At 41.8% G+C, this 11,593-nt stretch overlaps 1 protein-coding gene across 1 annotated transcript; it reads left to right on the top strand.

Moving 5' to 3' along the window:
- The first annotated feature begins 225 nt into the window (after positions 1–225).
- On the top strand, positions 226–7,873 carry dhx58 (DEXH (Asp-Glu-X-His) box polypeptide 58). Its single transcript, XM_079745725.1, has 12 exons — positions 226–333; positions 1,139–1,330; positions 2,413–2,617; positions 3,384–3,568; positions 4,101–4,214; positions 4,315–4,450; positions 4,745–4,930; positions 5,173–5,423; positions 5,553–5,864; positions 6,490–6,680; positions 6,765–6,858; positions 7,060–7,873. The coding sequence occupies exons 2-12, from the start codon at positions 1,154–1,156 to the stop codon at positions 7,243–7,245; spliced, it is 2,037 nt and encodes a 678-aa protein (XP_079601851.1). The 5' UTR covers positions 226–333; positions 1,139–1,153; the 3' UTR covers positions 7,246–7,873.
- Positions 7,874–11,593: the final 3,720 nt, after the last annotated feature.

Raw genomic sequence — 11,593 nt, 5'->3', positions numbered from 1 at the left:
ATTCAAATAAATGATCGCTACTGTTTTCCCCAGAAGCACAATGTTAAGTTCTGTTTTCCCAACCAGGGCATTTTAAGGGGAATCCCGTTTCTCCTTAAAAGAAATGACAAAGCAGGTTATTTTCCCTTGTCGCTGCATCGGTTGTACCTCAGAAGCCTCCCTCCATGGCCCCCTCTCTATACGGTAGTGGGGAACATTTTACTTTCGATTTCGTTTCACCGTGTACAACAACAATGCATTCAACTGTTTAAAGGGTAGTTGTCCAGTCCAAGGGCACAGAGAGCACCGCGGAGTTGAAGTAGACACAGCAGAATACGCAATTGGACCCAAGGGGTAAGTTTACGATCTTGGATTATTATGTTGAATGAAAAAAAAAAAGGTCACTGTCGTTTATCAATGGTGATTGTGATTTGAGGTCTAGGTTTGGTTCTTCTTTTAATCGAATGAATGTTTATGTAAAGGTCTGAGGTTTCTGGATGGGATGCGATGCCCCTTACTATTAATATATTATATTATTATTACTTATATTATATCTGCTTACAAAGATGATGACGTTTTAAAGAGACAGCCTACGAATGATTTTTCGTTGGCTATTTTGAACAACTTTAGAAAGAAGGCATCAAGACTTCTTATTTATTATTCCAAGGTACAAAACTTTATCATAGGCGTTTGTTAGGGGTTAACACTTTACGATAAGGGTAACTATCAGTTAATGCGGTTGTAAGCAACAACTTAGTTATTAGTTATTAACCGGTAGCCAATGGTCAAGTAATCCGTTAGTAATGGTGTTCATGTTTAATAATGGTGTTCATGTTAACTTATATAGTAATGTTGTTAGGGTTAACCCTTAACCCTAAACCCTTTGCTAGTTCAATATGATAATGCTTTAAACTGCATTAACTAATGTTAATAACTAATTAACTAATTGTAAAGTGTAACACGTGTTAAAGACAGAAAATCCTTTGTGTGTGTGTGTGTGTGTCGTTTCAGGCTCCAAATAACTAATTTCACTTTAACCCAATAACATTAAACCTGAAAGGCCTACGTCATATTTATTACACTTGAATCTCTCCCTTTGAGACAATTTTAATGATCATTATTTTTAATTCATGGTGATGCAATTCTCGGCACATAACAGAAAGCGACTGACAGAATGGAAGACCTTGGGCTGCGCAGCTACCAGAAGGAAGTGGTGGAGAGAGCGGTTAAGGGGGAGAACGTCATCATCTGGTTGCCAACCGGAGGGGGGAAGACTCGTGCCGCCGTCTACGTGGCCAAGAGACACCTGGAGACCAACTCCAAGGCCAAGGTGGTGGTGCTGGTTAACAAGGTATACATAAATGAATAAAATATGATACTACATATAGCATAAGATAAACCTGAATTTATCCCTGGAGGTAAGTGCAGGTGATATTGCAGCAACGGCAGTGATATTAGTACACTGGAGAGGTGCAGGTAAGAATCAGAGAACAGAACCAAACCAAGATAATAAGAATATGATAATAAACTAGGACTGTAAGCAGTCACACAAGGTATTCGCAGCCAATGCACAGCCTAACCCTGCGGCGGCCCTTTTCAAGCGAACCAAGGGCGTAGTCAACGACCGTGTATGCCTCCGTCTTTATTATTTGTTTTCGTCTCCCATAACTTACACACACAGACCCCCACGCATACATATATCATTTTTATGAAAACCGTGTGTCATTTGAGGCGATGGTTCTGAAGAACACAATTCTTGAATTTCTTCCAAAATTTTCACTGTCAGCAAAAATTATCCTGACGGCATTATGTGTCCGAGAGGCAAAATGTTCAGCATGCAAAATAAGGCATGTAGACAAAGTTTCAGAATGTTATAAATCTCGGGGCAGCAAGGGTTAATCGTCTGAATTGGACCGGAAGTCATAGTGCTACGGGTATGTGACACCAAATCTTTCGGATACCTGCTTACCAAATCTATACATACCCCAAATTTGAACACTTTTGACCAGTCCATCGCCCCTAGATATCTGCACTGGTGAAAGTACAGTCTGTCAATATATATTAATATGTACTTATGTACAATCTATCCATAAATACTCTCAGTCTATCAGTCTATCAATATATATACATTTACAGAATATGAATTGATTCATGAATGAATTACTTAATTCATGAATTGAGTCAATACCTAAGTGGACTTAATGTGGACTCTAGGGTGTTCTTCTCCCAGCGAGAATGTTCTGGGTTCGATCCCCACTGTCCATGACCTACTTGTAGGCATCGTATAGAAAGATGCTCTTACCCCACACTGCTTCTTCTTGACTAAATAGCGGTGTCCAAGGTTGTCCAAGTGTCCATGTTGTCACTCAGACAGATTTTTTTGCAAAAATAATTCAACAACTGCTATTGATCAGGTTTTGATATTTCCTAAAGGTACATCTGGTGGCACAACATTTCACCAAAGAGTTTGACCCTTACCTGGGCAAACAGTACAAGCTGGTCCAGGTCAGTGGAGACTGCGAGGAGAAGGACTTCTTCAGCGATGTGCTGGGGGTCTCAGACCTCGTCATCTGCACGGCACAGATATTGGAGAATGCCTTGGCCACCCCCGATGTGGACAGACATGTTGAGCTCTCGGGTAAGGCGTCACATGGGTTTATTTTGGTTGGTTTATATATTTACATTCCCTCATTTCAAAGGCAAATATATCTAGAAGTGAGGCTGAGAACAATCAAAGCATATCGAAATTTAAAACTGCAAGCAGTCTCATTTAAATATTTCAGATTTATAGCACCCCCTATGTGTGTAGATGTTCCAAACTTTTTGGAGGCCTGCTTACTGGCATTATGTTGACAACAAATTATTATTTTATTTTTGCAAGAACGGGGACTGAGCTATAGGGGTTACCACGGAAGCTAATATCCGCTAGAAATGCACTACGATTCAAAAGAGTTATCCACACTCATCCTCACAGTAAATACCTAATAATTACAGAAATTTCAATTTGTATCTTCAAGACCAAGTTCTTAATAAACAACAGCTGTGCAGAGTAGATAAGAGAACCAGAATAAAGAGAATAATATTAACTTTGTATTTTTATTAGTAGAAGTGTATAAGTGCATAACGCTCTACATTCAAAAGTTTTGATTTGATTCGTTTTACATCACACATGTAAAATAATAAACAAAACACACAAACTGCAAACCTAAAATGCAATAACTACATGTCTGAAAAGGAGTAAGAAGAAGCGAAACAGTTAAACACTCCAACCTCCTTCTAGATTTAAATGAACTCACTATACAGCCTTTCTCAACATAAATATTCCACAACTTTATATAGAATATAGAGTTCAACATAGTCTTCCAACGGCCGCCAATTTGCTTTGTTTTTTTCTTTCCTTTCAGACATCACTCTGCTGATCATCGACGAGTGTCACCACACCCACAAGGAGGGAGTTTACAACAAGATCATGAGACGCTACATCGGCAGGAAGCTCAGCGGAGAGCGCAAGCTGCCTCAGATCCTGGGCCTGACGGCGTCACCGGGCGGTGCCAATACTCTACCGCAGGCTGTGGAACATGTCCTTGAGGTCTGGGCTGACCTGATACATCTATTTACTGTGATGTCATCGTTAAGCAGACTTGTTTATCCAAAGTGACATAGACACAGATCCTCAGATACTTGTCAAACTTGACAGGCGCTGTAGGTGAGATTAAGAGTTGTAAAGAGAGAGAGATCAGAAGACTCGCTAAATCCCGCTGCCATTGAGAAGTGTTTCATTTCACGCAAATGGGATTGTCAGGCAAGATGGATTTGTCGAACCAATCACGGAAAAGATACCCTTATTGTTGAGAAATTAGCTGGGATTGATCCAAAATTTAAATTGGCTCAAGTTTTTAAGATTATAACTAACATTGGTTTATAATTGTTATGGTCTCAACCCACGGAGCTCGCACTCTAGTGTGCAAAAGCTTGAGCAAGCTGCAGGTGACTTTCCGGCCAAAGGGGCCAGTAATGGGAAGGAATATCTAATTCTTACACAGAGCACCTTTAAATCATTAGACATTTATGTGTGCTCTCATTATGCTAAGAAACTGACCCCTCTCATTTCCCGGAGGCAGATTTGTGCCAACCTGGACTCGGCCATCGTGTCGGCTGAAGTTCATGCCCCAGAGCTGGCAACGAAGGTGCCGAGGCCTCGCACCAGTTTCGACATCGTGGAGAGAAGGCCTGAGGTGAGTTCTGATTTCGCCATATCAATTGAATATAATTTGAATGTTATCTATGCTGGTGTTGGAGAAAGCACACATTTGTTGGTTTGTCCCCAACCCATAGGATCCGTTTGCAGATCATTTAACCTCTATGATGCTGCAGATCCATGAGTGCTTGTTCACAGCGTCCCCTAGCCTGCAACTCCGGGAGATCGGCACACAGGAATACGAGGCAGACGTGGTTCTTCTAGAAGAGAGCGGTAAAGATGACCACTACCCCTAATCTATTTCTCCACAAGTTTACCAAACCACCTTAAAATGTTATTTTGTTGCTCTGAGGCTTTTATCTAAAGCGACTGACCATGTGTCTTGACTTTGAAACAGTACTTTTTCACTATTCTACTGCAGCTAAAAAATATAAGAGAATTAAGAATAAAGAATAGAACGCACCCATCCACAAGTCAATCCATCCAGGGCTTTGTCCTTTCTAAATTATTTTATTCTTGTGTTTGTGTGGGCATGTGTGTGTGTGCGCGTATGTTTCTCTTGACAAGGTGTGAAACAAGGAAAAAGACTGCTGGCACAATGTGCGCTCCACCTCAGGCAGTACAACAACGCCCTGCTCATCAACGACACCCTGCGCATGCTGGACGCCTACAAGTCCCTGGGGGATTTCTACGTGACCAAGGCAAACACGGCCATCGACCAGACCGACCGCTTCCTCATAGAGCTGTTCAGAAGTGAGAGAGCAGTGTGACCAGCCACCGTTGCGTTCAACACATGATTCGTTTTGCATTTAGTTTGTGAACTGGTTTTAAATACATTTACATGTATTTGTGTTCATCATTTTATTTAGAAAGTTTCACTTCAGAGGGTCCTATCTTTTATGCATTTCTCTCTTCACAGCTGTAAATTAAAAGGCGTGGGTTGTTGTTTTATTTATAATTGATGATTGATGTTTCTGGTCCTGTGCCTAAAACAGAAAACCAGGAGAAGCTGAGAAGTCTGTCAAGGGATGTTCGCTATGAGAACCCCAAGATGGCACAGCTCCAGACCACTCTCCTGGATCAGTTTGGCGAGAGTAGGGATTCCAGGGGCATCCTATTCTCCAAGACCCGGCTTAGTACCAACTGCCTGCTAGACTGGGTTTCCAGTAATCCAGCCCTGCAGAACGCCAACATCAAAGCGGCAATTCTGACCGGCGCAGGCAGTGGCAACAACTGCATGTCCCAGGTGTGTTCTGTTTGTTGTTTCCTAACGATTCCTATCGACTACAGTTCTTTGAGAAGAACGCTGACCATCATCCCCTAACCATTTTCTGTTTCTATGCTTGTGTCGTCTTGTGTTGTCCGTGCGGTTTAGAATCAGCAAAAAGACACAATCCGAAATTTCCGCAACGGTACCCTCAACCTCCTGATCTCCACCAGTGTGGCGGAAGAAGGACTCGACATCCCAGAATGCAACCTGGTGGTGCGGTACGGCCTGCTCACCAATGAGATTGCCCAGCAGCAGGCTATGGGGCGCGCCCGGGCCAATGACAGCGTGTACTCTGTGGTCGCCCAGCGGGGGAGCAAAGAGGTCTTCAGGGAGTTTATAAACGACAACCGGGTGAAGTTTATGGCGGAAGCCATCGCAGAAATCAAAGCGATGACTCACATGGAGTTCCGCAAGAAAGTAAGTCAAGTCAAGTCAAGTTTATTTGTATAGCAAATTCCATATGGTAAACACAGACTCTTTTAAGATAAGATTGTAGGATTGCCATCGCACCGTCCTCTTTGTGAGCCAAGGGGTTCCAAGTTGACCACCAGGTGTGATTTTGAGGGCTGCCCATTACAAGCCATATCAGGAGCCACCCTATAGTGATGTCACACGTGGTTGTGTCAAACCAGATGAATGACAGATAGATCAACCTACCAGTCCACCCAGTTGATAATACTTTTATGCATACAAATAAAACAGGAACTCCAGATTAATAGCTTGAATTTCAATCTCGGCAAAACAATACAGTACAAGATCAGTAATATACCTAGGTATATCAAAATACAAACAAATAAAATAAATAATTCTAGTTATGTATTTATATATGTATATTGGTAAGAAAAAAAGCCCCCCTAGTGAATTGTACTGGGAGTGTAAATGGTTGGCTGTCCCTCATACTTCTGGGTGGACCATGAGTTTTTGATGAATTCCATTTTGTAAGTTTTGGCTTGCATAACATCCCCCCTGGTAGTAAAAGATGGGCCCTTTCAAACATTGAATTCTTTGGTCAACCTTTTCCTTATATTTTCTCCCCATCTAGATCACTGAGATTCAAAAAGAATCAATGATGTGCTTGATTCGTGCTGAAAGAAATCGACAAGAAAGCAAGAGTGTTAACAGCGCCGCTGTTATTAACATCCTTTGTCGAAACTGCTTCACTCCGGTGGCCACCGGCAGCGACATCAAACTCATTGACAATACCCACTACGTCAACGTCAACCCTAATTTCGAGTGAGTACTGCCTTGTTTTGGGTCTATAAATCATTTGAAAAGATCGCAAATTGATCAGTAACCACCATTTTGTTTCCTTCTAAGGATCTACTACAAGACCGGTGGGGTAGTCCATCTTGAAAAGACTTTTGTTGACTGGGAACCTGGCTGTACCATCAATTGCGCAAATTGCAACCAGGTATGTTTTATTTTGCAATATTAATATTGTTATATTACTTGAGTATTACAATATGTAAGTATTACTCCCAAACTAATGACCATCGAGATGCATTCAGAATTCAAATCTCTTCCTCTGCAAGGTTACACTTGATATTGCTGCTCAGTGATTTCAGAAAATGAAAACCCTTTTTGTTTTTTCTTGGAATGCATGCTTCTGCAGAAATGGGGATATGAGATGAAGTACAAGAAGGTAGCGTTGCTTGCCAATGTAAATATCAAGTCCTTTGCCCTGGACACCCCGGAGGGACGGAAAACGGTTAAGCAGTGGAAGAAGGTTCCGTTCGTTGTTGAGGACTTTAACTTCATAGAATACTGCGATGGGTGTCCCGGAGACTCTTTTAATTGACACTGCTCTTCCTGCTGGGAATTGTGGGTAATCTTCAGGCTGTCATTTTTGCTCAACTTCTTTATCGTCTTCCTGCTTACAGGATTTTATGAAATATTTAAGTCCCTCTCATTTGTTTTTCATGTTTTTTGCTCCCAGTCACTGATGATTCACATCCAGGGCCGGCGCTCGGCATAGGCGACCTAGGCGATCGCCTAGGTCGGCAAATGTGTTGTGGGCGCCCTCTGGTGGCGCCCTTAATTAATTATACGAAACAAGCGAAATGAAACCCAACATGTTCCCGCATGGAACGGAGAAGGGAGGGGGCGGGGGATTAATTGTTACGGCGCACTGAAACCCTCACCGTAGTACGCAGGCCCTGTACACATCCATTTCCAGTCCCTGCAGTGCATGCAAGTAAGGTTCAGTGATATTTGCTGACTGGTTAAACCTGCACTTTGTAACTTTTTTGACTCCATATCCATGAGCAGGGGCGTAGGAATGAGTTTAACATTGGGGGGGACACATATCGGAAACCTGACAGATCCGGTATAATTTTTAGGTGGGACAAATGCGCCTGTCTCCGATATTGGAGGGGACACGTCCCCCCCCGTCCCCCCCGGTTCCTACGCCCTTGTCCATGAGTCAATCCATCCAAGAATATTTTCAATTAATCGTTCTGGTTCTGGTTCTCGACCTTCTCTGTGGAAATCTAAGACGGTAATTGTTGCCTGAAAATTATATATTGATAACTGCTACAACTTAAACCACTAGAGGCTGTTAATGGGAAAGTGTACATGTAGCAATGCGCATGCTATACGCCACAGAGGAGGCTTTTAGGGGTCCTTCAAACAGAAGGAATCAGGGTGGTGGTGTTGTAAGCCGGTTTATTGTACGTATTTGTATTGTATTTGTTTGCAGATAATGATACATGGCGCTGGTGCTCCATGTTACTATGCAGGAGATCTGCATGTGTAATATGCCAACCTGTGCACACTGATTGCTCAATGTGTCACAGGTGTGCAGTCACACCGAGCCCCAGAGCCCCAATATTAATAAGTGACTTGTAAACTATGATTGTTAACGAAGATTCAATAAAAAATGTTTTTTTATCTTATATTGTGGGTCAGTCAATATCTACATGTGAAATGTAGCAGGTTCCCTCCTAATAATAACGAGGAAGAACAGACGGAGAGCTTTATATATGGAGTCTTGCTAGTGTTAGCCAAAGGGGCAGAGTCTTCAGCTTTATCAAGCCCCCCCTTCTCATATTTCTAAGAGTAACAAACAAATGTCATACATACAGTGTGTTGGCATATACATGCATACACTTACCTACATATATACATGCATACATATACCCAAAAGGGTCAATACTTGTATCCAGTACATTTCCACCATAGGATGGAAAGTATCCTAAATAATGACGTTATCCATAATGAGAATAACGATGTTCATCATCATCACCATTATCAACATTCTCATAGAGTGATACTACTCAATGCCTGTACTTATCTAGTGTCATGTCTTTGAACCCTTTTTTAAATTTGAAGACATACTATGTTTTAATTCCTCTGTTAATGCGTTCGATAACGTCACGCCAGACAGATATGCACCTGCTTTTCATCACTGTATTACAGGTAGTCTAAGTTGTTTCCAATTTGAGTTTGCCTATGAGGGCATAACCCCCCTCTCTTTCTGTAAACATGGTTTTTATGTTGGGAGGAAGTAGATTATTACGAGCTTCATACATAATTAAGGCAGTTTTCTGGTTCACCAGGTCAATGAATTTCAGTGTTTTTGACTTCAGAAATAGTGAATTAGTATGTTCAATGAAGTTGACATTATTCAAAATTCGAAATAATAGCTGTATAATGAAAATTTAATATATGAAAAAGTTTATTGAGGAATTGTATCACGACATTATTACTATGTTTTATTTTTACTTGTATTCAATTGACCACGAGATGTCACTGTTGCTTCTCCTAATTAGGTCTGCGGGCGGTCTTCCTTCTGGCGCTCTTGCGGAGTGCAAGTGTCACTGTGGCAATTACCCCCGCTGTCTGTTTCTATGTTTGTCCTCTAAACGACGGTTTGAAGCCATGTCTGCAACTAAGTCCGGCGCGACATGATTCTACAACACAATGTCGACTAAAATGTGAAATAATTCCAACTAAATTCAGTATCCATGGATGTACTGAAACTATGGGTAGGCCTACACAGTGTAATTAAGCTTTTGTTAAATTAATGGTATCAGCATAAATTAAATATAGCTTAGGCCTACACATGAGTCTCAAAACGCACCTAAGGAGGATTTACCTTCCCACTTTGATGATGATGTTGATTGATTATTGTTGGTATAACAAAAAAACACATTCCCTGTCATTTTCCCTTCTGCTGTCCTAGTGCTTTCGACTCGGATAGGATGAGAGGAGAGGAGCGGTCTTTGATTGGCTCTCATCAGCCTCAGGCTTTATAATCAGCCACGATTACTTCCCTTCACTTCCCAAACCCAAACCCCTGTGCATCTTAATCGCAATTAGTTCCTGCGTTGAAATCATTACAGGTCCAACAACTGCTGCAAAGGATGATCTCGTCAAATGATAGTGTGTGTGTGTGTGTGTGTGTGTGTGTGTGTGTGTGTGTGTGTGTATACCATGTGAATATTCATGTCTCTCCCTCTCTTTATCTCTCTGTGTGTGTTTATGTGGGGTGTGTGTGTGTTTGTGTGTGTGTGTGCGCGTGCATGCGTGCGCATGTGTGTGTGTGTGTCTGTATGTCTGTCTGTTTCAAGGCTATATGTGCCTCATATTCTACATTATGTTGTCTTATAGCTATCCACAATGTTCATTGTGTTTCATGAATAGCCTTGAAACCCATTTAATTTGGTTATGCTTGGTATTAACCTAGCATTTTAATTTGCTTATATTGGCAGGTATTTTCAGCATATTTGGGAACTAACATTTGAATTGATTATTTAATAGAGTCGACCTCTGTAGCCCAAAATGATTGAGGAACCACAAGCATTTGACATCTTTCAGGCAAAGTGCTTTCTCCAGGCGGTGGAGTATTGAGCAATAACCACTTTCATGACTTGTAACCACACACACACACACACACACACACACACACACACGCACACGCACACGCACACGCACACGCACACACACACAGACACCCTAAATGAACCAAAACTACACTAGATACACACAAAACATACCTTACACATACGTGCACTTACAAACACACACACACACACACACACACATACACACACACACACAGTGTAAACACACACATACATACACAAAGACAATCCACACACCATCCATGCATTACACACCCATGCGTGTACACAGCCATGCATGTACACACACAAACACACACACAAACACACACACACACACACACACACACACACACACACACAGCAAAATACAGTGTCATTGACATAATGCAGACACCAACATCTTGTATGGTGTGTGTGTACACGGTGGCAGGTCAACAGGACAGGCAGGCTCCCCCGGGACTCCCACACTATTCTGCCAGCTGCCCAAGCTGTCTCATAGCGTGTGTGTGTGTGTGTGTGTGTGTGTGTGTGATTCTGTGTGTGCATGCATGTGTGTAGGGTATATTGTATGTGTGTAGTGAGTGTGTGTGTGTGTCTGTGTGTGTGTGTGTGTGTGTGTGTGTGTGTGTGTGTGTGTGTTGATGTTAAAACGGACAGACAAGAGTCAGAGAGGTCAAGAGTGGTCGAGGGTGAATGTCTCTTGTACCAAAGCACGTACAAAACTAAGGTGCTGGTAAAAGCATAAGCATACTAGTTTACACATACATTATGAAACTATTCAGCATAATGTTGTGGTCAAGTTGCTGCTTCCAAACAAAGGCATTGGTCGAGTGGCCGTCCATCCATCCGGGATGACAGAAGCTGAGATGAACTTCAGCCCTCTCTGTCTGTTTGGAGGCATGTTGGTATGGAAGGAAGAGGAGTGATGGCTTTGGTGCTGCCTGATTATCTGGTAATGGTGTTCATATTGGCCTCACTGAGAAAACAATAGTAAAAAAAAAAGACAAACATGAATGAACACAAGCACAAGGAACTGAAGCCACTGATGTCAGAAGCCACTGCTTTTATGACTTAGTTGTTTTGAGATACATTAATTCAAATAAAGAATTTGTCATCGGGAAAGATATATACATATATATATCTGCTGTATTTTTATGATATTGTCACACAACTTGTTTTAAATTGGCTTCAGGGGTCATATGGCCTAACTTGTCGAACACCTTAACTCTATAAAAGTGACGCTTTAAGACCAAGCAGTGTTGATAAGATACTTCAAGGGCCAGATGAAGACTCACAATA

The sequence above is a fragment of the Pollachius pollachius genome (assembly GCF_949987615.1).
Source record: "Pollachius pollachius genome assembly, chromosome: 11".
Lineage (NCBI taxonomy): Eukaryota > Metazoa > Chordata > Actinopteri > Gadiformes > Gadidae > Pollachius > Pollachius pollachius.
The sequence above is the reverse complement of the archived record's forward strand: the minus strand, read 5'-3'. Positions and strand labels throughout refer to the sequence as shown.

What these genes read in the sequence shown, in the direction of transcription:
- dhx58 (XM_079745725.1), top strand. Translation starts at nt 1,154, where the DNA reads ATGGAAGACCTTGGGCTGCGCAGCTACCAGAAGGAAGTGGTGGAGAGA. An exon ending in CTGTGGAACATGTCCTTGAG is followed by an intron (nt 3,569 to 4,100) that starts GTCTGGGCTGAC and finishes TCCCGGAGGCAG; the next exon opens with ATTTGTGCCAACCTGGACTC. An exon ending in GGTTCTTCTAGAAGAGAGCG is followed by an intron (nt 4,451 to 4,744) that starts GTAAAGATGACC and finishes TCTCTTGACAAG; the next exon opens with GTGTGAAACAAGGAAAAAGA.